Source organism: Myxine glutinosa, chromosome 5 (assembly GCF_964187855.1).
Source record: "Myxine glutinosa chromosome 5, kmMyxGlut1.1, whole genome shotgun sequence".
NCBI classification, from domain to species: Eukaryota; Metazoa; Chordata; class Myxini; order Myxiniformes; family Myxinidae; genus Myxine; species Myxine glutinosa.
In genome coordinates, this window is record NC_136265.1 from 60,176,133 (window position 1) to 60,202,684 (window position 26,552).

At 47.3% G+C, this 26,552-nt stretch overlaps 1 protein-coding gene across 1 annotated transcript; it reads right to left on the minus strand.

Annotated features, from left to right (window-relative positions):
* Positions 1-26,326, minus strand: LOC137428590 (uncharacterized). The gene is made up of 4 exons (XM_078777177.1): positions 26,145-26,326; positions 17,580-17,642; positions 8,782-8,844; positions 1-2,847 (listed from the first exon to the last, which is right to left on the minus strand). Exons 1-4 carry the CDS (start codon positions 26,239-26,241, stop codon positions 2,633-2,635), a joined length of 438 nt encoding a protein of 145 aa, XP_078633303.1. The 5' UTR covers positions 26,242-26,326; the 3' UTR covers positions 1-2,632.
* Positions 26,327-26,552: the final 226 nt, after the last annotated feature.

Below are 26,552 nucleotides of genomic sequence, written 5' to 3' on the forward strand. Positions count from 1 at the left end.
CCTGATGAAGACATATTCTGTCATTTTAAAACCACCAAAGTGTGTATTCGGTTTCCCCGTTTCATAAAATGTATCGTTTGATATGTATAATGCTTTAAAACTTTTTTTTGTCTTCTTTTTTTTTTTTTACCTCAGAAGAGATATCAACATTCACCTCAGCGAATGTCAGTCGCGGTGTCGGTATTTGATGAACTTATAAAGACTTAGGTGAGTTATAAATGTGACAAGCATGTGCACAGGATTCTTCCCAGAAGAATGAGTGGTCGCATTCGCTTGTACGACTTAAAATGAGCGAGTTTTGTTTTGACGTTTGGGCCATTTTTACATGTTGTATCCCTAAGGAATGAAACGAACGTTCTTCCTGGCTTACGATTTTATTTGAAGTCACATATGCCTCAAAATACACTCACTTATATAGAAATGAACGCTGAATCCGAAAATGTAAGTGAAATTGCCTTTTTTTTTTTTTTACATTATCTTCTATATATTCTAAATATATATCTGTGCAGTGTTTGTCTTGTGTTGTCTTGTCTTGTGTTGTCACTGAACTACTCCCTCAAACTTTTGAGAAATCGTACTATTTCAACTTGACCCACGGCGGGAGTATGCGCTCTACTGAGTGGCGTTCTAGTTTTTTATGTTTTGAAATGCCATTTGATATATATCAGGTTTCACAAGTAGATTAGCATGCTTGTCATTGAGAAAGTAAACCACTGATTCCATTTTTAGCTCAACTGGACTTTAGTCAGGTGAGCTTCTGCGATCGAGCAGTGTCCATGGGTCAGTGAGTGAGTGAGTCTGTAAATACTTTAGTCATTATTGCTTGAACCAAACAGACGATTTTGATGAAACTTGGTATCTGATGCCGAACGAAGGTGTATAGACTGCATCAAAATCTGCACTCATTAAGGGAGTCTACAGGAGCAGGGTGGGGAAATAGGTATTTTCTATCTTCTCTGAAACTACAAACACAATTTTGATAAAATTTGGCCATAAGCTTCAAATCAGCCAACATTACCGTTTTATACAAAAAAGGTGCAAAAACAGATCCTTGCAACTACATACCAATCAGCCTGCTCCCAATTATCAGCAAAGACATGGAATCCATCATTGCTTCGGATATCAAATCCTTCCTCTTCTCCAATGGCTTGATCTCTGATCATCAATTTGGTTTCAGACCAGCTCACTCTACTCTGGACATGTTGCTTCTGCTGTCGCAACAATGGATGGAGATCCTCAATGCCAAACAGGAAATCAGAGCTGTCTCCCTTGACATATCATGTGCCTTAGATACGGTCTGGCACTCTTCTCTGCTCACCAAACTCTCCTCCTATGGAATCCATGGAAATCTCCATGCATGGCTTGCGGACTTCCTCTCTGGTCGTAGTCAGCGTGTGGCCCTGAATGGATTTCTCTCATCTCCCCTTCCTGTTCAGGCTGGAGTTTCCCAAAGCAGTGTTCTGGGCCCTGTGCTTTTTCTGATCTTCATCAATGATCTCTCCGACTCTCTGGAAAATCCTCTCTATCTCTTTGCTGACGACTCCACTCATTGCCGCTCCATTCCTCATCATTCAGATCGGCAGTCTGCAGCCTCCCCACTCTCTACAGACCTGGACAAAATCACAGACTGGTCAAACAAGTGGAACATGTCTTTCAATCCTGACAAATCTCACACTCTTACTGTGTCTCTCCGAAAAGACCGACTGGACAACCCTCCCACCTACTTTCTCAACAATCCTCTCCAAGAAGTTCTGTCACTCAAGCTTTGGGTCTCACTATCTGCCACGATCTTTCCTGGGAAAACCACATTTCCAAGCTGGCCTCCAAAGCCAGTCGCCGACTGGGCATCCTCCGTCATGCGAAGTCCTTCCTTGGCACACCTGAGCTCCTCACGACATACAAGGCTTTCATCCGCAGCTCAATGTAATACTGCTCTCCCCTCTGGGCTGGTACTCCTGCCTCACACCGAGCTCGGCTTCACGCTGTTGAAACCAAAGCTTTCAGAATCATTGGAATCTCCTGTGATGAAGCTAACTCCGAGGGCCTTTCACTCACTCACTGCAGGCAGGTGGTTTTTCTGTCTCTGTGCTCTGTCCCCCAAATATTCCTGCAGGTCGCACAAGATCTGCCGGCAACCCTCTTCTGGTGAAGTTACCAAAATCACTCACAGCTCACCTTCACGCTTTCATTCCTCTTTGCTCCCCCCCTCTGGAACAAACTCCCTCACTGTCCAAATCCAACTGTCCCCAAAACATCCAACTGTCCAAATTTTATCCAAATCCATCCAGTTATCCTGCTCAAAACACAAATAGACAGGGGTGAAAACATAACCTCCTTCCTTCCAATTTTGGTGACAGAAATAGCAATGATAGTGGCTGCCGCAAGATCACAGAGAATAAAGAACATCGTTGAATAAATGGTGTGCATTTTCACTTCCGACTCGACAAATGATCTCAGATGTGGACGTGCTGCAACAGGTGGTGTCCGAAGTGATGCAACAATCTTGAATAAGTGTACTTTATGTGGAACGTGCATTTTAAATGTAACAGGTATCCCTGCCTCAATCACAATCAAGCCATTTGAGTGAAAACAATTTAAATGGACCTGTTATTCTGTAAGGTTTGAAACAAAATTATTTCTTCATGAAAGAATGAACGAAACAAGTAAACACAATGTGATGTGATCTTTTGAGAGCCGGCTTACCTTCGAGCAGCTGAACACCCTTGATTGGCTGCATGGGTGGAGAATCACACGGTTCCTGCTTTACATGATCATTGCTCAAAGCATCCTGGGAAGTCTGACGAAGGTTGTTTTGGACAGTTTCTGACTTCACTACTTGAGCTTCACCTGCAAACCATGTGACAACAGTTCATCACAATAAAGGTAGGGATAAACAAGCAAATGGAAACTAAAATAATCATTCTAAGTAGTGGGGTGAAACGCACAGGGTCTCCAACAGAAAAACACACTTTCTGACTTAACCAAAGAGGTCAACAAAGGAGGGGTTATGGGAAAAAAAATCCGTGAATCTGAAAGGGCAGGGTGGTCTGGAAATAGAGGAAGTGCATGATGAAATGACAATTTGGTGTTCTCGCTGTTGCAGAATAGCTGTCTGCATTCCATTGCCTGATAAAGATAATTCTCTGAACTCTTAATTTGTGCCCTGGGATTATCGCCTCACTCCGTGCCTTTATTAAAAATCAAAATCTCAAACATTACTCATGGCCTGGTTAAACAAGGGGCCACTTTTGATAATCACCTTTTTATTCCTCCTACTTCTGCAGGTGGTACCACCCCTCAAACCCACTCTACAACCAGACTTATTCTCTTCAACTGCTCCTGGATTTTAGCCATTGTCATGAGATTTCACGAGAGAGTGTCGGGCAAAAAAGGTGGGGAAAACAATTTTCGCACATTTTTGCTTTGTTCATGGAAACTCAGCCTTTCAATTTTTGTTATACTCCTTTCCTCCCATACACATATTGCTGACCTCAAGTTATCATTATATTGTGATGTGGAAAGGTAGGGGGGAGGAGGGGGCAAAATTCCACAACAATAACATCATAAGAATAGTATGGATTGTGTGTTTGAGTGAGATACACAAAATTACTCTTGTATGAGGAATTACTCTTGTACTTATTTTTCGAAAACATTGTGAGTTATTTTAAAAAAGTGCAAAGGTGCCAATATTTTTGGCCACGACTGTATTTCTAAGGCCTTTACAGGAAATAGCTCCTGGACTAGTAACTGAGATACACGGTACATACAGCACTGCACTGTACCTATCTCACTGTAAACACTGCGCTCTGTGGAATCATATTACGACGAGCGAGAGGCGGATTCCGGTGAACCGCTCCAGTGCATGACTCCAAACGTAACTCCCATGTTTCCAGGATTATAAACACGTTATATTAATGAACAGGCTTATAAATAATTAAATTCATACATGTGGGAAAATTACTCCCCCAGACCAGGAATCGAATCCAGCTCTTCTGGAAAATAATACCAGTGCTCTGCCATCTGAACTATCTGGGCGACCATGACTGAGCATACAATTTTCCCACACATATGATTGCCACTCTCTTTCCATCAATGCTTGCAGGGCACTCACTGCCAACCATAGGAGCACCAACATCCTGAACACCAGAGGGTCTTCCTCCAATGGGGGAACAAATCCATGTCCTCTATTATAAACACCACTGGGGGCGTAGTGAAGCAATTACATTAATGAACAGGATTAAATAATTAAATTGATATTTGTGGTAAAATTAGATTCCTGGTTTCGATTTCTGGTCTGGGTGTGTAATTTTCCCACATATATGAATTTAATCATAAACATGTGTAAATAGTAAGGGAAACATATGAAAATCTGTTAACGAAATTGTTACCAAAAAATTTCTTCACCAATATGTTTGTAAAGGTGTGTAATAACATGTGTTAAAATGTTGAAGGTCAACTCCCGTGGGAAACCCAGAAAAAAAGCTGTTGAATTCGGGTACCGAAAAATTATTTTCGAGAATTTTTATTTTTTTAAATCGGCCCTTAAGTAACTTATGAGGGGTCAAATAAGGGTTTTTCATGATTCTGAGTTGATTGTTAACATTTATATTTCACCACAGACACTCCTTTGTGGAAAAATAATTTCTAAATATATCTCATTTTCTACTTTGCAGGACATGGAGTCTAGCAATATGGATGAAGACGTTACTCCACCTGTGCTCAATTGCTTCATCTGTCCACGCTCGGATACACCAGCTGAAAGGCTCATACAGGCAACTCCAAAGGGATACTCAACTTTATTGAAACAAGCGGAAACTGTCGAAAATGTTACTGTTGTGGAACGTATGAAGGAGGCTCAAAAGGAAGGAAAACTGAGGTACCACCAGAAGTGTAAAAATGATCTGTACAACAACTTTGTTGCAACCACCAAGAAGTCAGCTCAAGCATCAAAGGCAGAGAAAGAGTCATCAAAGTTGAAGAGAAGACGCACTACTTGTGAGTTCAGTTCATCAACTGGCTGCAGTTCTAGAAGATCACAGTCAGTTGACCTCCTGTATAAGGATGTATGCATTCTTTGCAACCAACCAGCCCAGCTCTACAAAAACAAGTGAATCCTCTTGGATTGCGCTGAGGTTCGGGCATGGAATTTCTAGGAGGAAGTATAATTTGTATGCAATGAAAGTACATGTAATATGGGATCGAGTAAGATTTGACATATCCACTTTTGTTATTCCCGATTCCTCATTATTTCAGAGTACATAGGCATAATGAAGAATATGACAATAAAAATCAGTATACAGAATTATTTTATTTAATTAATGCAAAGGAATTGGAAAGTCCGCCACGAATTTTTAATATATCTCGCCATTTTCCCGTCTGTTATTTTAGGCGGTGTATGACCGACCGTGCAGCGATTTAAAAAATATATATCGGCAATTTTTTCAACCGAGTCTAACACTATGTTAGCGACTGTTAAAAATGAAATGATATATCGAATTAGAATTGAAATAAACCTGTGTGAGGGAGAAAGACAGCACGGGCCTAACTAAGCAGGCCTCAAAGCTATGCGAGTTAATAAAATGGTGGATATTTGTTTATGAAGCCTCTCCCAGAAGTCCCCCAACACGAACCAATCAGGAACTGCCACGCCCACTTATATGATCTCAGAATTCCTGTGACAGGAATTAGCGTTACACTGGCTGGAAGTCAATCGCTAGAGGCGCTTCCTCAGCGCCAATAATCCAGCACAAGCTAGAAAGAAATACAGAGTGCCAGATAATTTGACTGCAGATACACTGAAGGCAAGCTTGCTGAAGACAGCACGGAGTCGCGGGGATGACTGGGGCACTGAAGTCACTGGACGCCTGGAAGGGATCAACGACTTGGTAGCAGAAGAAACACTGTACCATTTGCGATGCAAACTTATGTTTGCGAGAGGTGACAGTTTGTCCAAGACTGATGAGGAAGGAAAAAGGAAGAGAGGACAGAGGAGTATTGATGAGGAGCGAGAGGCAGTTTTTATTGAATTCTGCGAATGGTTAGACTCAGAATTAGAGCATGGGGTAATGAACATGGACCAAGTCCATGAAAAGCTGCAGGAGTTTGATCAGTCACCAGAGAAGAGCCTTTCTTATTCAAAGCATTGGCTAAAGATAAAACTTCTAGAGAAATACGAAGACACCTTGTATTTCACAACACAGGAAAGAAGGGCAGATGTACTCTGTCTCAAAGATGGCACCGACAATATTCTGCAAGGGCATCATGCTAATCTTGACCATGGAGATGAGAAGACTCAGATCATAAAGACGGCACTCAAGTTCATATCCAATGATATTGCCTTGATTGATTTAGGTCCAAAGTCATACCCCACCACACACAGTATGACTGACATCGATAGTCAGCTGACACTTGTTCCTGCAAGCCTTCAGATGTTCTTGAGACCAATTGTCAAGACAGACGAAAGAGTTGCCGTTTGGGGGCAGAATTTTATTAAGGCCTGTCGACCTCGGTCTGGAGTATTGCCACACCAAATGGGGCTTACCATACAACTTGATCATAGATTTGGGTCAAAATGGATGCTCAACAAGTTCCACCGGCTGGGATACACTGAGTCTTACACGGAGACACAAAACTACAAATACTGCTTCCTTAATAGTAGGAGTGGAGATGATGTTCCAGATACTTCTGGCACTCTTGACACCATTGTGGAGGAAACCGATGAACAGATCAATGATGAGGTTGCGGTTGATGCTGCGCTTGAGGATCAATCAGTGATGACAGCCAAAGTGCCAGCCAGTGAAAGTGAATTGTCAAGTAATGATCAGGTGGTCTTTATGGAGGTTGGGGAAACAAACAATGCAGTCACTCAGTTTGTTGGAGACAATATAGATTTAAACATTGTCTCTATACACGGAAACACTCCCTTTCACTCAATGGGTTGGATCGAAGTCACCTCTCCGGCACCACCTTTGCCAGATCCACAGACAACAGCAGCTTTCCCCCGGGTGAAGTTGAAGGCACTCGACAAAGCTAAGATCCTGAGAGGAACTGAAGTAAAGATTATTCCATTTACGAACAGGAAACAGATAGGAACGAACGCGATCATGTTTCTCCCCCTCACTGAGCTTTCCTCCTCCCTGGCTCATGATCAGCCACTCCTCACTCCAGGTGACACACTCTGGGCAGCGGGGTGGGTGATCAAAGCCAACGATCCTGAGTTCCCACACTCCAACTAGAATGGCTGGATGAAGAGAATCCATGCTAATGATGCAAAGCAGAGCACACAGATCGAGTTCCTCCCAGTTATTGAAGGAGACCCTAATGACCTCAACACCATCTTCACCACTCTGAAAGAGTGCATACGGCGCGCTGGGGTCGCTATAGTGACCTTTGATCTTCCGATTTGGCTGAAGGCTGTGAATATAATAAAGCAGGCAAATCTACCCGTCATTCCAAGGTTGGGTGGTTTTCACCTGCTGAAGTCTTATCTTGGATCAATGGGTAACATCATGGAAGATTCTGGACTACTAGATGTGATCCAGTTGATCTATCCTGGAAGTACGACAGCCAACCACATCATGGATGGAGGATGTTTTGACAAGGCAATCCGTGTTCACCTCCTCATCGATGCAACCATCTATCAACACATCATGAAACTTGCCTTCACTGAGGAGGAGCGTGGTGACATGAAGACCTTCATGGAGAAGGTGGCTGATGGGAAGATGGGAGCCAGACACTCAGACCCAGTAGTGCCAGTGTTTGAGCAAAGGTTTGAAGAAACCTTCAAACGACTCGCAAAAGGAGGAAGAACACCTGCACTCTGGGTGGAGTACCACCACATGGTAGATGTGATCAAGGTCTTTATCAGAACCGAGCGACTTGCAGACCACAATGGGCATCTGTCCTGCATTGTTACCAAGATGCTTCACATCTTTGCCGCTGCAGGCCATCATCAGTATGCCAAGGGCGCACGGCTGATCATCAGTATGCCAAGTGAAAATATAAATGTTAACAATCAACTCAGAATCATGAAAAACCCTTATTTGACCCCTCATAAGTTACTTAAGGGCCGATTTAAAAAAATAAAAATTCTCGAAAATAATTTTTCGGTACCCGAATTCAACAGCTTTTTTTCTGGGTTTCCCACGGGAGTTGAACTTCAACATTTTAACACATGTTATTACACACCTTTACAAACATATTGGTGAAGAAATTTTTTGGTAACAATTTAGTTAACAGATTTGTGAAATATCTCATAAAATGCCCTTACTAAAAACAAGGGTGTTCTGTATAATAAACAACTAATTCCACATCAAATCACAAGATTAATTCGCATGAACATCGCACCGAACCAATACCTCACCCAACAGTCAGTCTCTCATAAAGAAATTATGACTGCCATTTGGTAAAGATCGACGAGAAACCTCAGTTAGCAAAACAAACAAGAATTGCTTTGCAATACATATTACCAAGAAAAAATGTCATAACACCAAGAAAAATTGGCAAAAACAACCCGAAACTCAAACTTCTTCTGCAACTTATCATAACAAAGCCATATAGCAAGTTTCAGTTGGATATGTTAAGGGTTTTGGGGAAAAAAGACCAGAAAAACACAGCTGGGACAGACAGATGGACAGCCAGACGGAGAGCAAACCTTTAGTCCCCTCCAGGTAGGGGACTATAACCACCTTTAGAGGCCATTTTTGGTGGTGGACTAATAAACATTTTATGGCAGAGAATTACCAAGTAGAACTATAACATGAAGGTTGGTGTCATTCAAACCTTTGGCGAGCGCAGAAGACTGGTCCAAAAACTCGGATTCCACCTTCACAGGCACAATAAAATCTGAAAATAAAACAATTGTACTCAAAACCAATTTCAAGGGACATCATTTCTAATCAAACTCGTTATCACAATACATGTTCAAGAAGTGTTTGCTTTTCAATCTCCGATTTTCAATCATACTTGAAACATGGTTGAAAAAAACCTCTTTCTTCCTCATATGTGGCGACTTCAACTGTCATCATGCCAGTTGGCTGGGTGTGGGTACCTCTCACACCAGCCATGGCACCTCAGCAAAGGACTTCTGCGACTCATTGGGACTGACACAATCTGTCAATTTCCCGACCCGGATCTCAGTCAACGGAGCATCTTCTCTTCCGGACTTGGTTATGGCTAACTTCCCTGAAAATGTCTGCTGTTCTTCTTCTTCTGCTTCAATCGGTTCATCTGATCATATGCTTGTTAAAGTGGACATCTCTCAGGTCGTTCTCAGAGAGCCTTCTCAGCGTCGACAAGTCTGGCATTTCACTCAAGCCGACTGGCACGGTCTTCAAGCAGCTATCAAACTTCTGGACTGGTCTCCCATCTCTACTGTCTCTGACATCAAATCATCCTGGGAATTATTCCAAAGTAAATTGCTCTCTCTCATGCACAGATTTATTCCATCTCGTCTTCAGTTGTCATACCCTTCCTCCCCTGCACCATGGAGATTGTTGGCGATGTCACTGACAATGGTTTTCAGGTAATTCTTCACAGCTCTGATGATTTTTCTGTCATCAACTGCAGTCGTATTCCTTGGCCAACCTGGCCGTTGTATATTGCTAAGTACACGAGTGTTTTCTTTCTTTTTATGCCTCCGTCGACGAAGTCTCCGGAGACATTATGTTTCCAGGTTGTCCGTCCGGCTGTCCGTCTGTGATAGGTTTTCGTTACCGCGATAATTTGAGAAGGGATCTAAGTTAAACTGGGTGCAGGTATGTATAATGAGGTAAAGATTAACCAATTAGAGTTTGGGGTTATGAGGTCAAAGGCCAAAGGTCAGAGGTCATGTTAGGTAAAAATCCTGTTACCGCGATAACTTGTGAACCAATGATGGGAATCTGACCAAATTTGGTACAGTTATATAGAATAATGTGAAGATGAACCGATTATATTTTGGGGTCAAAGAGATCAAAGGTCAAAGCTGAAAGTCTGTTATAGGTCTATAACTTGAGAACGGCTGAAGTGATCTAATTCAAACTTGGTACAGGTATGTATAATGATGTAAAGATTAAATGAATATAATTTGGAGTCAAGAGGTCAATGGTCAAAATCTGTAATAGGTTTATAACTTGAGAACGGCTAAAGGGATCTCGTTCAAACTTGGTACAGATATGTATAATGATGTAAAGATTAACGGATTAGATTTTGGGGTCCCGAGGTCAAAGGCCAAATGTCAGAGGTGATGTCAGGTAAAAATGTGAGAACTTGGGAACAGCTGAATGGATTTAAATCAAACTTGGTACAAGTATTATCATGATGTAATAATGTGGGCGGCGGCATATCAGTCGATGTCGTGTCGTCGAAGAGTGGCGTTCTCGTTCAAGACATTCCAAATTGTTGTATTTGCTATGCCCACTTGTTGTGCTATGGTTCCAATTGAATTATTCTGTTCTTTCAGCTTCCAAGTTGCTTTCTTTTCTTTTATAGACAGTTCTCTGGTCTTCATGTTGGTTTATGCCTACTGACTCTAAAGGCAGACTCCCAAGGCAAGAGCAAAGGCTAAAACCAAGACAAGACATTCAAAGCTCTATGTGTGAACAATCAATGCAGCAAGGAAGACCTGAGCAATAAGAAACACCTGTCAGTCATTTGTTCCAATACTTATGCTTACCTAAAATGGGAGGACTGAACATAAAAAGTGCTATTGTTCTGCAATTGTAAAACATATATAAATGGTACACTGAATATTGGTGTGAGGCAGTTGCCCTGAAACAACTTGCCTCATGGAAGGCTAATCCAACTGAAGGTAATCTCATTTCCTTTCACAAAGCTCGGAACAAGTTTGTATCTACCCTCAGGAGAGCCAGGAAACAATATTTCTCCACTCTCAAGACTGAACTCTCAAACCTGTCTCCCTCCTCCAAATCCTGGTGGTGTCTGGTTACCTCCTCCAACGAAGGTGGAATAAGGCTATGTTTTCACCCCTGTCTGTTTGTCTGTTTGTTTGTCTGTGAACAAGATATCTCAAAAAGTTGTTGACGGATTCGGACGAAATTTGGCAGAGAGGTAATGTATGTGACAACGACGGAATGATAATATTTTGGTGAAGATCCGGATTCGGATCCTGCTGGTATAATTTTTTATGTGATTCTTCACCATTGGGAGATGTGGCCAAAACTGACATATAGCAGGATATCTCAAAAGTTACAGATGGATATGGACGAAACTTGGTGGACAGGTTGTGTGTGTGACAAGGACTAATTGATTCGATTTTAGTGAAGATCTGAAAAAGGATTTGGATGTGATAATTATTTAATTGCAAGTGATTCTTCACCATTGAGAGATAGGGATAAAACCGATACATAGCACAATATCTCAAAAAAATATGGACGGATTTGGAAAAAACTGGGTGAACAGTTGTGTGTGTGTCCAGGACAAAGAGATTCGATTTGGGTGAAGATCTGAATATGGATTCGGATACGATAATTATTTTATTCATAAGTGATTCTTCACCATTGAGAGATCGGGCGCAAAGCGATATACAACATGATATTTAAAAAAAGTTATGGACGAGTTATGAATAAACTTGGTGGACGAGTTGGTTAGGTGATAAGAACAAGCCGATTAGATGTTGGTTCACGTCCAAATCCAGATCCGGCCTATCAGTGGGATACAAACTGTTCAGCCTGGCAGAGGTATGCGCTCCAACGAGTGCCGTTCTAGTCAAATCTGTTTCTGGTGTTTGTTCCTCTTCCATTCCATCCCTTAACTCAAAAGGCTACACAGCTGACACTGCACATGAAAGAGCTGAATGCCTCAACTCTGTGTTCGTCTCAAAATCTTGTGTCCCAAACCCATCGCTCTCTGTTCCCACCTTATCCAGTCATACCCAGCTGCTCCTGGACTCTGTGTCCTTCTCTCCTGACAAGGTGGAAAGGTTTCTGTCAAACCTCGACTCTGATTCTGCAACTGCACCAGACAGCATCATCCCACCTGTTCTGCCGCTCTATCACACCCTCTCTCTGTTCTCTTCACCCTCTCTTTTGCTTAACGTCTTCTGCCATCTGCTTGGAAATCAGCCAACATTACTGCTTTACACAAAAAGGTGCAAAAACAGATCCAAAAAAAGTACAGACAAATCAGCCTGCTCCCAATTATCAGCAAGGTCATGGAATCCATCATCGCTTCTGATATTAAATCCTTCCTCTTCTCCAGTAGCTTGATCTCAGATCATTAATTTGGATTCAGACCAGGCCACTCTACTCTGGAATGCTGCTTCCGCTGTATCAACAATGGATGGAGGTCCTCAATGCCAAACAGGAAATCAGAGCCGTCTCCCTTAACATATCTCGTGCCTTCGATACGGTCTGGCACCCCGACCTGTTCCAATTTCCACATCCTCTTCAATCTCATTCATCCATCCAGATATCCAATACAGCTGTTCACCACCATCTCAAATAATCCCCAATCCAAAATCATGGTATCTCTATCCTTGTTAATCCCCCACTCCAATCCCTCCTCCTTCCAAATTTCCAGTTTACCCTCCTGAGAGTTTCCTTCTGTATCCATCTTGTCCACCTCATGCATCCTCTCCTGCTCCCCATACCCATTGTTTGTCTGCCTCGCTCTATCTTGGCCAGCCTTCACCTGTACTGTTGGCGTTTTCCCTCTCTCTCTGCTGTTCCTTTTGTCCTGTTGCGTCCTGATTCGTTCACTGTACCAGTACGAGCGCTTCCATGGGCCTCGACTATGTATACTGTTACTCTTGCTATTCTGAAGTACCAATGTACCAGTTACCCCGAGGGGAGCACGGCAGAAAAGACTTGCGGACAATAATATGTCCAGTCTGTCACAATTCAGGTGAAACCAACATACAATGTGAGGCAGAACGCAATTTAATAAACAATATTTATTAATCCCTACTGTCTACCTTTAAAATACTTAAAATAATTAATGCTGATGAAAATAAACCTCCAATGATTAAAATCCCCCATATTATAAAACACACATTTCACAGATTTGTATGCCGTCAAGCATTGATTCAAACTTTCATGGTCGGCAACTTATCTCCAGTAACCAGTTCATAATACATAAGACTTCAGCAGGTGACAGATGGTTAGGGTCGGAACTTCACACGTTCAAACGATCTTGTCCAGCTGGGTTGTACAGGTTGAAGTCCGACCACACCAGTCGCGTTGCAAGTTCTATCTGTGAGCTTGGTCTCACATAAGTACGCATCAGACTTCTGTGTCCACAGAGCAAGCTGAGTGATGTTGAATACAGAAAGTGCATGCTGGTAAAGAATGCTATGCATACTGGCCGCTGTAGAATGAGGAAAGAGAGGGAGTTGAGGAGGAGTGAATGAAGAGTTAGGAGAAAAATCAGGCCGTGTTCTTGGTGCCGTCTCTGTGACCAGAGAGGTTGTTTATATCTGGATGTCATCTCTTCGACCCCAGCACCGCAGCATTCGTCAAATACCCGGCAGTAGGTAAGACGACCAGCCTCCGCAGGAATGCAGCCAGTTAGTGAACTAGGGCTTGGAGAGTGGAACCCATTGTTGTCCTCGTACAGCACTCATGTCCCTTCACTGGATGCTGGGTTGAATACATAGCTCGTCGCGGTAAACTGCATGCAGCCGAACCCTCTCTCACAAGCTCCCTAGCTTATGCACCCCGCCTCCCCCACCCCACTCCCCAAGGCGAGGTATCCGTTTGGTGATCCCACTCCATCCGTCTCTTGCCCTCCTGAATCCGATGCAAGCCCTCATGATGTTTTACATGTTTCACACAAGGTCAACTAAAAGGCCTGGTGTCTAAATGTCTGCATTCTGTTGTCTCAGTGAATGTTAGGGCCTTGGTCCAGTCCAGTTTACTCGATAACAAACCTCTGCCCTAGTCGATGTCTCTTTCTTGTGAGCAGAACTCAAACCTTAGTCTCAACACAGCTCTGTCTGCACCAAGCCTCGTGGACCGAAACCCCACCTTTTCCATCATCAGTACATAGTTTCAGCCAGCAAGCCAAGAGGCTGTGACCTGGAGAACACCAATAAGAGCCCAGCCTAACTAGGCTGCCTTTGACATGCTGGACGATACTGAGGAATTAACATTCATTTTTAAAACCACCTTTTACCACAGTACAATTGACTGAACTTGTTCCTGCTTCACTTAAATCTACATTTTCATTTAAAATGGTATATTATTTCATAACAATATAAAGATATATATATACAGTGCATATCAAAAAAAAGGTAATCCGAATTCAAGGGGTTAATATGCAAAGGTTATTTAGTTTGACAATTTACATGTGGTTTCCCAATTATGAGGAGATCCTCAGCTTTCCATTGATGCCTTTCATGCATCATTGCTGTCACACATGACCGAGTACATGTTCATTGAAAATGACAAGTTCAAATCGCATTTTTACAAGTTTGGCTAATCGGTGCAAGACACTTTTAAATGGATGCATTACTTATCGACTGCCAAGTTGATTATGTAAAATTGGCAAGCTGGTCTGGTGATCGTCGGTTGCGTCATCCTTTGTTTAAGATGGGTATTTAAGATGGGCCCACAGTGTATGGGTTTAGAGACAGTCTGAGTCATTGAAAAGATGGTTCAACTTACGACTGAACAGCAGACCTTCGTGGTTACAACCTTTCACCAAACTGGAAGTTTGCAGCAAACTCGTGATGCGTTCAGGGAACGTTTCCCAGAACAAGAGCCTCCAGCAGCCAAAACCATCTGGGCAAATGTTAGAAAATACCAAGAGCATGGCACTAGCCTCAACCACAACAAGGAGAATTCTGGTAGGAGGCGCACTGGGCGATCGGAAATGAACATTGCAGCAGTAAGGCAGCAAGGTTTGGAGCATCTTAGGGATACCAGCACAAGACGAAATGGGACGGGATTGCCTTCAGCAACATTCAACCGAATCACAAGACTGGACCTCCACCAACATCCATATTGGATTCACAACCGGCATCAACTTACACCAGGGGATTTTGCCAGGAGGCTGGTGCTTGCCAGATGGATGATAGCACGTTGCGAAGCAGATGTCAATTTCCTGTGGTATCTCGTTATCGGCGACGAAGCTGATTTCGCCATGGACAGCAAGGTAAATACCCATAATGTTCTTGAATATGCACCGACAGGACAACCCCCGGAATTTCAGTTTGACACCAACATGAATCGACAAAAGTGGATTGTTTGGTTGGGACTTTGTGGAAGTGGTCAGGTGATCGGACCATTTTTCTTTCAAAGGAATGTCAATGGTATCAGGTATCTGCAGATGATCAATGATGAAGTTTTACCGCAGCTGGAGGAGAACTTTGAGCGACAGGTTTGTGCTGTCTTCAAATATCTTTGGGCCCAAGACGGCGCCCCAGCACATCGTCTTATCGCTGTCCGAGATCAACTGAGGGAACTCTTTGGAGACCGAGTCATCACCCTCAACCATGCAGTGGAATGGCCGCCAAGATCACCTGACCTCACACCATGTGATTATTTCCTTTGGGGACATTTAAAGAACAAGGTGTTCGTAACTCCTCCCCGTGATCTTGACGAATTGCAGGGCCGTATTCAACATGAAGTGGATGCTTTGTGCAATGACCCGGCTATGGTGAGACGAGCAGTTCAGGGCATGCCCCGCCGCCATGAGCTTTGTGTTGAAAGGGGAGGTGGACATGTTGAAGGTGTGGGTGCATAAAGGCCAATCATTCCTGAGAAAAGTTCACATCTGACGTTCATTTTGCACCAATTATCCTGACTTGCATCGATTAACCAAACTTGTAAAAATGCGATTTGAACTTGTCATTTTCAATGAACACGTACTCGGTCATATGTGACAGCAATGAGGTATCAATGGAAAGCTGAGGATCTCCTCTTAATTAGTAAACCACATGTAAATTGTCAAAATAAATAACCTTTGCATATTAACCCCATGAATTTGGATTACCTTTTTTTTGATACCAACTGTATATATATATATATATATATATATATTGTTATGGATTTCACCGTCGGCCCCTTTTCCCCTTACCAAGGGGGGATTAATCCCCTCGCCTGCGACTGACCGACGTGAGTCCTGAAGCTGCCCAGCTCCCTCCACGAGGCAGGTGAGCAACCTCGTTCGAGACCGCGGACAAGATGTTATTTGCTGAGCGGATTAGCAGCCCGCGGCTCGAACCATTAACAAAAACTAGACACGATCCTATTCGTTGCCCAAATCGTGCCACAGGTATTCAATGGGGAAATCACAAAGACGAACGGATGTGAACGAACAAAAGGGGTAAAGAAAGAACACAGGGATTTATTAATTATTTACACAAACCAAAATCAAGAAGAGAAGCAATCACAGTAATATACAGAAAATGGAAGGAGGAGAGGGACACAGAGCAATTTCTAGCTTATACAAGCTTAACTTATACCCAGGACAACACGGACAAACAGAGGACAGTCAGACTTACACGGGGATGGACAGGAATGGCAGGAGGTGGATGGCTGGACGGATGAGGAGGTGGGACCACAGGGCTGGAAGATTCAGCTGGACACAGGAGAACGGCCGGGCCGGGAGTGAGCAGCCGCCGACTCTCCACACTTTCGTTCGCACGGCGGCGTTGCTTCGCGGCCACGGGTCGAACCGCCGTTAAAGCTCAACTCCACCCAGCTGTGGTTGGTTCAGCTGCGGTGGATTCCTTACTCATCTGCTGTGGGGGGCTTCCTTGGTTATCTGCTCCAACTGGACTCACAGCTCCTCCTTAACTGGACTGGACTCAACTGGGCTCCGGTGGGCTGCGGTTCCGGTGGACTCCTCCGATGGACTCCGGGTGGGAGGCTCCGGGCGACGGGTTATATAACCACGCCCATGGAACTTTCGCGAACCTCCTCGAACGCTCTCTCTCCGCCCTCTCAGGTCAAACCCCTCATCCTTGGTTGGTTGATCGGGGGCTGGCTCACTCCTCCTTCTCATGATGAGGTGGAGACACGCCTTTCTTCTCCGAGCTGACCGCGTGCGTAATGGAGGTTGGGGTGAAGAAAACTGCCCAATGCACTGGCACTTCGAAGAGATGATTGGGGGATTTGAAAAGGGAACTATCTTATGTCATTTGGTGCAATGCAGAGTCAACTAGTGGGAAACAGAGCCTTATACTACATAGAATAAGAAATAACTATTTAGAAGGGTATATGATTTTCTACATGCATGCGATGGATTAACTAAGGGGACGACCTTTGACCTTTACAATTAACGGAGGTATTTACAAGGAATCATGACACTATTTACAGAGGGTGATATTTACAACAATTACAGGATTCTCAAATCCGTTACAATATATATATATATATATATCTTCAAAAAAATATATATACGTATATATATATATCTGAACAAAGTGTTGTGGTTTAAAATCATATGTACTTACGACTGAGAGGATAACATGGCTGCGACGATCAGTTCGATAAATACTGTACTGATAAAATGGACAATTGCATGGTGTGAAACACAAAAGGTACCAGATATAACAGAGAAAAGTGTTTATATTCTGGAAGGAAAGTATCATCATTCAAATTGAACAAAAACAGGAACATTGTAGTTGTTCAAACCTTTGAAAAGTGTGGAGGAATCATCAACGATCTCAGACTCCACCTTGACTTTCACAATAAAATCTGAAATAAAACATCACATTCAAACTCAACGTCAAGGAGCATTTCTAAAAAATTCATTATCACAACAGATATCCAGAAAATTTGTACTTTTTAATGTCGTGAAAAATATATTTTTGAAACTACTTGGAAAAGTATAGCAACTAGGAGTTTTTTTCTTACACAAAGTAAAGGAAACAAACCCAACAATCTCTCTTGGTCAATATTTACTAATTCTCAACCCCCAGTGGCATAATTTTGTTTGTTTGTGGCGCCCGAGGCCAAAGGTCAATTCTAGCACCCCACAGGCACTGACATAGTCAGGAATTTCTATTGGGGGCACATGAAGAGCTCTAAGCTTCCGCAGTAGGCTCAGCAGCAGAGGTGAACTCCCCTACTCTTTCCAAGGAACATCGTGGAATCTTTAATGTCCACCAATGAATACCAGCAGGCGGGACGTCCGTTTACTGTCCATCCGAGGGACGGTACACACACATTGATGAATCACCCTGCCTGTGAAACACCAGTATGACAGATTATAGCTCTGTCGGGATTTGAACGCAGGCGAGACAGCTTCAAGGCAACGTCTGCGTACCTCGAGGCCATCCTGCTAGCCCAACACACTCGCTGAGGCCTCTCACCACGTTTACCCTTTTTTCAGAGTCCAAACCCTTTGAATGGCAGTGCCTTCTTCACTTTTTGCCTCTTACACGTCTGTCCTCACCATACGTCATGGTGTATCTTGTGTGTACACACTGGCAGAGCTTAAGGAAAATCTGCCCATGAAAGAGAAAAAAATTCACAATTATCCTCGGATGGCCGTACACATTACAAAGAGGGTGAAATAAAAGAAAAGTGCAGATTTCAACACTGATCTCTATTATAACTGGATAGCAGGGAAAGCTCATTTTTTGAAGCCATTTGTCCGCCATCTTTGCTCTCTCATGAGTTCCCGCATGCTGGATCATAACTAAGGTGAATGCCACTTACCGTGTTGGCGTAATGGTTAGGGCGTCGGGCTTGGGACCCTAAGGTCCTGAGTTTGAATCACGTTGAATTAACGCCAGGTGGGGTTGACTCAGCCTGTTCATCCTTCCAAGGTCGGCAAAATGAGTACCAGATAACTGGTTATAGAGAGGCATTGCATCAACGACAGACGCACCCACTGAAAATGATGCAACCAGCAGCCGAGTGGCTGCACCCGAACCACCCACTAACTGAGGAAATGTGTTTCCTCTTCTCTTTTTATCATGACTGTCGCGGGTTTTACAACTGTAAGCATCACAGGATGGCATTTCATCAATACCACAACTATGCTTTTTTCAAACCGTGGATCAGGCTGACCAGGTGTCCCGTATTTTACAGGATGTTCAGTTTTTTACTCACATGTCCTGCGTCCCGTTTCAAACCTTCCCGGGACGCCATTTGTCCCGTATTTTTCGTCCTCCGAACGACATTTGAAAAGGGGAGATAAAGGCAGCATGCAGCACTGGTGCGTACACTTTCATCATGGCAACAATATGCCGTCAATAAGGCCAAGCAGCAGCCCAAAATGAAACACTGTCATGGCATCATGGGATAGGGAGTGGTGAAACTTTGAAGGGCCAAAGTTCACTGAAAAAGAGGAAAGCGACAACAAAAAGGATGTGTGTCTTTTGTGACGAATAGTTCCTTTCCACCAGTTATGACTGGTTGATAAAGAATATGAATGAATGATCGTTTTAAGGCCATTTTCCCCGCTAGAGCGGGGGTTAGCCTTGCGGGTCCCATGACAATCATGGTTCCCTGTTTGAGGCAATGTTTTTATGGCCGGATGCTCTTCCTGACGCCAACCCTTGGTCGCCTCTTATGATGCGCAGGGATACGGTGTACCTATTCTAAACCGGGGTACACACCGGGATCATTCATCCCAGCAAGCTGGTACTCAATTTGCCGACCTCGGAAGGATGACAGGCTGAGTCAACCCCCCTGGTGTTAATTTAGCGATCGACCAGGATTCGAACCCAGGATCCTAGGATCCCAAGCCGGCACCATAACCGCTAAGCCAACCAACACCAGGCTGACTGGTTGATAAAGGATACTGAAAATTGTCATGAGGCTTACTGTACAGTTACAGTATGCTCGCGGAGTTTCTCCATTTCCCACAATGACTTATCAGATATCAAGCAGCATGCTGCAGGAAGCACGAACAAGTCAAAATTGATGGTTACCGCATATGAAGCAGCATGCTGCAGGAAGCACGCACAAGTTGAAATTGATGGTTACCGCATATGAAGCAGCATGCTGCAGGAAGCACGCACAAGTCTAAAGTGATGGTTACTGCATATCAAGCAGCATGCTGCAGGAAGCACGCTCAAGTCTAAACTGATGGTTACCACATATCAAGCAGCATGCTGCAGGAAGCACGCTCAAGTCTAAACTGATGGTCGCCGCAACAAGCCAAAGGATCAAAACCTTATTCACAGTAAAATACTCTTCAGAAGCAGAAAAGGTAACCTGGATAATAAACATTCTGAAGAAAGTTTGGTAATTATTTACTTTTTCACGTGAACATGTTCCGATTATCATTTTCTCATTAGACTTTATAAGACGAACTTCAGCATTTTTCCAGCTTTTAGTGCAAGTTTATATTTGGAAACAAGTTGTTTTCACGTTATTAGTTGAGCAGAACATCATTATTTCAGAGTAAAGATCGAATTACCGAAAACTTTTTGCCTTAACATGTAAATATGGTACTGCTGATCTATTTGATCGAACAGTAAATAACCAGAAGGACGCGATCATTCCCACACTTTTATAATCTCCCCTCCGTCCACCCTGAACCGCCAGGACTTCTAATGGGTTCTAAAGGGTAATTCTAAAGGGATATAAAGGGTAATTGTGATGGGATCTAAAGGGTAATTGTAATGGGATCTAAAGGGTAATTGTAATGGGATCTAAAGGGTAATTGTAATGGGATCTAAAGGGTAATTTCAATGGGATCTAAAGGGTAATTGTAATGGGATCTAAAGGGTGATTTCAAAGGGTTCAAAAGGGTAATTGTAATGGGTTATAAAGGGTTCTAAAGAGTTGCTGTAATGTGTTCTAAAGGGTAATTCTGAAGGGATCTGAAGGGTAATTGTATTGGTGTGGCAGACACGATGGCTCGCTGGTGCAGTGACATAATTCCGCACACCAGTGGGTGTCGGCCACGCCCCAGGTGAGGCGTGGCCTCCAGATATACACGCGGGCTCGCAGCCCCGAGCACGGCAGTGCTGATGAGTGAGCAACGAATAAAGAGCTCGAGTTAACCCAAAGCGTTGTGGCCTACCTTTGTTTAACGTGTGTGCCCAGCACCACACTGATGACCTCCGACTGGTTTAGCCGTTGCTGTTCCCCGAACGCGCTATGGCCACCAACGCTGTCGTGATCAAGCTACCGGAGTTCTGGGAAGCGCAGGCCGACACCTGGTTTCTACAGGCCGAGGCCCAATTCCAGCTCCGGGGCGTCACGGCGGACAACACGAGGTACTTTTACGTGGTCGCTGCCCTTGGATCCGGCACGGCCGCCCGAGTCGTGTCCTTCCTCGTGCCGGACGAGAGCAAGTACGCGGCGCTCAAGCGACTTCTCCTCGACACGTTTGGCCTCACAGGGGCCGACCGCGCTGACTGTCTTTTGGACCTTCCCGTCCTCGGCGACACACGACCGTCCGCCTGCATGGATTACATGCTGTCCCTGCTCGGCGACGGCCACGCAGATTTCCTTTTCCGTGCTCTCTTCCTCCGCCAGCTACCTGTACAGGTACGGCTCGCGCTGGCCGGTTCGACCATTACGGAACCGCGCACCCTGGCCAGGGAGGCGGACAAGTTTTTCGCGGCCCACGACGCACGGCCGGCATATAGCACGGCCGTCGTGGATCCCGGCGCTGCGCACGGCGCGAGTGGTTCGGATCGCCACGTGGCATGGCGTTCGGATCCTCCCGAAAATGGCGCAGGTTTGACGGATCCGCGCGTGGCCGCCGCCACGCCCCGCCCACCACCGTCGTCACAACCGGTGCGACAGCCACCACTGGGCCAGACCTGGTGCCAGTTCCATAACAGGTTCGGCCACAAGGCCAGGTCCTGCCGCCCGCCTTGTACTTTTGGCAGGTCGGGAAACGGCCAGGCCGGCGCTCGCTTCCTGCCATGAGCGTCGGCCATACTGGCAGCCTTCTGTTCATAACAGACACCTCCTCGGGTCGTCGCTTCCTGTGCGACACGGGAGCGCAGTTGAGCGTCCTCCCTGCCTCCGCGTCCGACAAGCAAGCTGAGGGTCGGGGCCCCGCTTTGCTTGCCGCCAACGGCACGCCCATCCGCACGTTCGGGAAGCGTTGTCTCTCGCTGCGGTTTGGGGGGCAGCGCTTTCAGTGGACGTTCGTTACCGCTAGTGGTGTCCCCATGGGCCTACTCGGAGCGGACTTCCTCTGTGCGCATGGGCTGCTGGTGGACGTGAGGCACAGATGCCTTGTCCAAGCCGAAACCTTCAGCTCGCTTGCTTGCGCGCTGAGCAGTTCGTTGAGCAGCTCCCTGGGCGGCTCACCGAGCGGCTCGCCAAGCGGCTTGCTGAGCGGTTCGGTCCCGGCGAGGTTGGTCTGCACGCTTCCGGCAGCGGACGAGTTCACCCGCCTCCTCGCCAGTTTCCCGGCCCTCACGCGGCCCACCTTCTCGGCGGTGGCCGTCAAGCATGGGGTGGAGCATCACATCCCCACCGTGGGGCCACCGGTCTACGCCCGGGCGCGCCGCCTCGACCCGGCGAAGCTCGCCGTGGCGCAGGAGGAGTCCGCCACGCTGGAGCAACTGGGCATCGTCCCGCGCTCCAACAGCGCATGGGCATCGCCGCTGCACATTGTGCCCAAGCCCGGCGGTGGGTGGCGGCCGTGCGGAGACTACCGCTGCCTCAACGATGCTACCACCCCCGACCGCTACCCGGTCCCTCACATCCAGGACTTTTCCGCCCGGTTGGCGAAAATGTCCCTCTTCTCCAAGGTGGACCTCATCCGCGGATACCACCAGGTCCCTGTCAGGCCGGAGGACATACCGAAGACGGCTGTCATCACACCATTCGGCCTCTTCGAGTTTCTGCGGATGCCCTTCGGGTTGAAGAATGTGGCCCAGGCGTTGCAGCGGCTTATGGACAGCGTCTTGCGTGACTTGGACTTCGTGTACGTCTACCTGGACGACATCCTCGTCGCAAGCGCGTCCCGTGAGGAGCACCTCCGCCATCTCCGCACGCTCTTCGAACGCCTGGGCCGGCATGGCCTGATCATCAACCCCGCTAAGGGCCGGTTCGGCGTCACCGAAATCGACTTTTTGGGGCACCGCGTCACTAGGCACGGGGCCATCCCCTTACGGGCCAAGGTGGAGGCGGTCAGGGGTTTTCCGCGCCCCCGCACGATCAAGGGGCTCCAGGAGTTCCTGGGCATGGTGAACTTTTATCACCGTTTCCTGCCCCGCATCGCCCAGCTCCTGCGCCCCCTGCACGAGGCCCTCCGGGGGAAGCCGGGCAAAGGCGACGTTGCCTGGACCGAGCCGATGGACGCGACATTCGCGGGCGCGAAGCTCGCCTTGGCTAACGCCACAATGCTCGCGCACCCGGCGCCCGATGCACCGATCGCCCTCACCACCGACGCGTCGGACTACGCGGTGGGCGCGGTGCACGAGCAATGGTTGAAGGGAGCTTGGCAGCCACTGGCGTTTTTTATCCGGCAGCTCCACCCGCACAAACGGCGGTACAGTACCTTCGACCGTGAGCTGCTCAGGCTCCACCTGGCGGTCCGGCACTTCCGCCATCTGCTCGAGGGCCGCCCATTCGCGGCCTTCGTCTACCACAAGCCCCTGGTCTTCGCGATGGCCAAGGTTACCGAGCCGTGGTCGGCCCGGCAGCAGCGTCACCTCTCGGCCGTGTCCGAGTACACGACGGACATCCGGCACGTCGTGGGGAAGGACAACCCAGTGGCGGATTGCCTTTCCCGGTCCATCGCCCACGCGGTCCACCTCGGGATCGACTATGCCCGGATGGCGGCAGACCAGTCCGCCGACCCCGCTGCCCAGGCTTTTCGGACTGCCGTCACGGGCCTCCGCGTCACCGAGGTACCGTTCGACGGCGCGGGCGCGGCCCTCTTGTGCGACGTCTCCCTCGGCCGGCCTCGCCCCATCGTGCCCGCTGGCTGGCAGCGCCGGGTTTTTGACGCCATCCACAGCCTGTCCTACCCGGGCACGAAGGCCTCCCAGAAGCTGGTCGCCGACAAGTTCGTCTGGCATGGCCTCCGGAAGGCCGTCCGCGATTGGGCCAGGACGTGCCTCGCGTGCCAGCGCGCGAAGGTTCACCGCCACACCCAGGCCCCGCTGGCCCCGTTTACTGTGCCCGAACGTCGGTTCGACCACGTTCACGTGGACTTAGTGGGACCTCTGCCCCCCTCGCGGGGTTTCACCCACGTCCTCACCATGGTGGACCGCACCACCCGGTGGCCGGAGGCCGTGCCTTTGGCAGCAACGACGGCGGCGGACATCGCGCAGGCGTTCATCGCCACTTGGGTTGCCCGGTTCGGCACCCCCTCGGACATCTCGTCCGACCGCGGCCCCCAGTTCACCTCGGAGCTCTGGGGGGCGGTAGCGCGGGGGCTCGGCGTCCAGCTGCACCGCACCACGGCCTACCACCCCCAGGCCAACGGCCTGTGCGAGCGCTTCCATCGCGCCATGAAGGCCGCGCTCCGGGCCAGCCTCCGCGACAGCGGCTGGGTCGACAGTCTTCCCTGGGTCCTGCTGGGCCTCAGGACGGCGCCCAAGGACGACCTGCGTGCATCCGCGGCGGAGTTGGTCTTCGGACAACCGCTGCGGGTGCCGGGCGAGTTCCTCCCCGACTCCACGGCTCCGCCCTGCAGGAGACCGCCCGGAGGTTCACCCCGGTGCCGACGGCGCACCACGGTTGCCCGCCAACGCACGTCGCCCCGGAGCTTCGCACAGCGGAGTACGTGTTCGTCCGCCACGACGCCCACCGGACACCGCTGCGGCCCCCGTACGACGGGCCCTTCCGCGTGCTGGAGACCGGGGCGAAGCATTTCACCCTGGACATCGGCGGTACTCCTGACCGCATCTCCGTGGACCGCCTCAAGCCGGCCCACCTCGACTTGGACCACCCCCCGCCAGCGACTCTGCCCCCGCATCGGGGCCGCCTCCCGGTGGGCAGACCCCCAGCACCGCCCAACCCTGCCGTTACGCCACCCCCCTGCCCTGCACCCATCCCAGATGCCGCCAGAGGCATCCCAGATGGCATCCCCGCATCCCAGACGCCGCCAGCCGCCAGAGGACGCTTCGGTCGGGTCATCCGGTTGCCTCGCAAACTGACCCTTCAGGTGCGCGGGAATTCTGGGGGGGCGCGTGTGGTGGACACGATGGCTCGCTGGCGCAGTGACATAATGCCGCACACCAGTGGGTGTCAGCCACGCCCCAGGTGAGGCGTGGCCTCCAGATATACACGCGGGCTCGCAGCCCCGAGCACGGCAGTGCTGATGAGTGAGCAACGAATAAAGAGCTCGAGTTAACCCAAAGCGTTGTGGCCTACCTTTGTTTAACGTGTGTGCCCAGCACCACATTCGGTTTCTTAAGGGTAATTGCCTGAGTGTCACGTATTTTATTTCCTCGGACCTGGTCACCCTGCCGTGGATGGACTCAAATCAAGTGAGAAAGGAGTAAAATCAAGTCTTAAGGTGGAATTTTCAAAGGAAATATGCATCTTGAAGCAAGTAATGTACAGTATTTGTATTGACGCAAACGGGATTTGTCTGTGTTGTGGGAGAAGTAATATGGCCGATGGAGCGCATCCGGTGGCTTCAGGACCGCGGATAGAGCGCTTCCGGTGGCTTCTGGACCGCGGATAGCGCGCTTCCGGTGGCTTCAGGACCTCCAATTAACGTTCGGCACCGTATCCTGTTAGTATAGGGATCAGTGGATTCCGATCCAAGACGTCGAAAGAAAAAGAGAGAGGGACAAGGATTGTAAATAATTAAATTGACACGTGATCCGGATCGTCGCTGATTGGGGTCATAATTCAGACATGTGGATCTGATCGATACGTAATTACGTCATTACGTTATATCTGTCCAACAATTCGGCCTATCATGTGCGATCTCCGTCTTACCTCATATCTGCTCGAATATTCACAAAATAATTCGATAATACAATAAATTCGGACTGCCGGCAGACGCATAATTACTATTAATACTGATTTATTTGCTGTGAGGTGATTAGTAATTACAAAAATGTTACACCAGATGGAAAGAGCTTGTAAACGTCATGACGTATAACGTAGCACGGAGTTCAAAAGGTAAAACGTGGTTCCGAAAGTCACATGGGAGTCCGGGTTATTATAATTTATATAGAACCAGATGGAGCAGGAAAACGTGTTTAGAGGATGTAATTTGGCGCCTCATCCATGTTCGCGCTCGCAGAGGCTAGAGGGTAACGTACATGGTGCACAGCACGGACCCGCACGGGAACGAACAGCACGTACCGGATCCAGACTCCTCATCCTCGGAAGATCCTCCCGGACCGAGCAGGTTACCTCCATCAGAGCTCCTCGATCCCGTGGGATTCGTTCTGTGCTCCATAATGGACAAATGTTGGTTCTTGCACACTGTATTGTAGGGTACAGTATAGTGCAGTACCGCACAGTTCAATGCAGACAAACACCGTGTGAGTGAAGTCCGTGTACTCAAGCAATCTCTGAAGAGTTCATAAATCAATTCCAATCCGCAGATTCGCCACATGTCGAATCGGCTACTTCGTTAAAAACATTAGGGATTTTTGTTTAAAAATGAAAACATAACGGGAATTCTGGATCAAACCAAGACCCGTTTTGTATTGTAAGGTTCAAAAACGATCATTGGTTATCTTACCGAATAGCAGCTAACCATTAAAG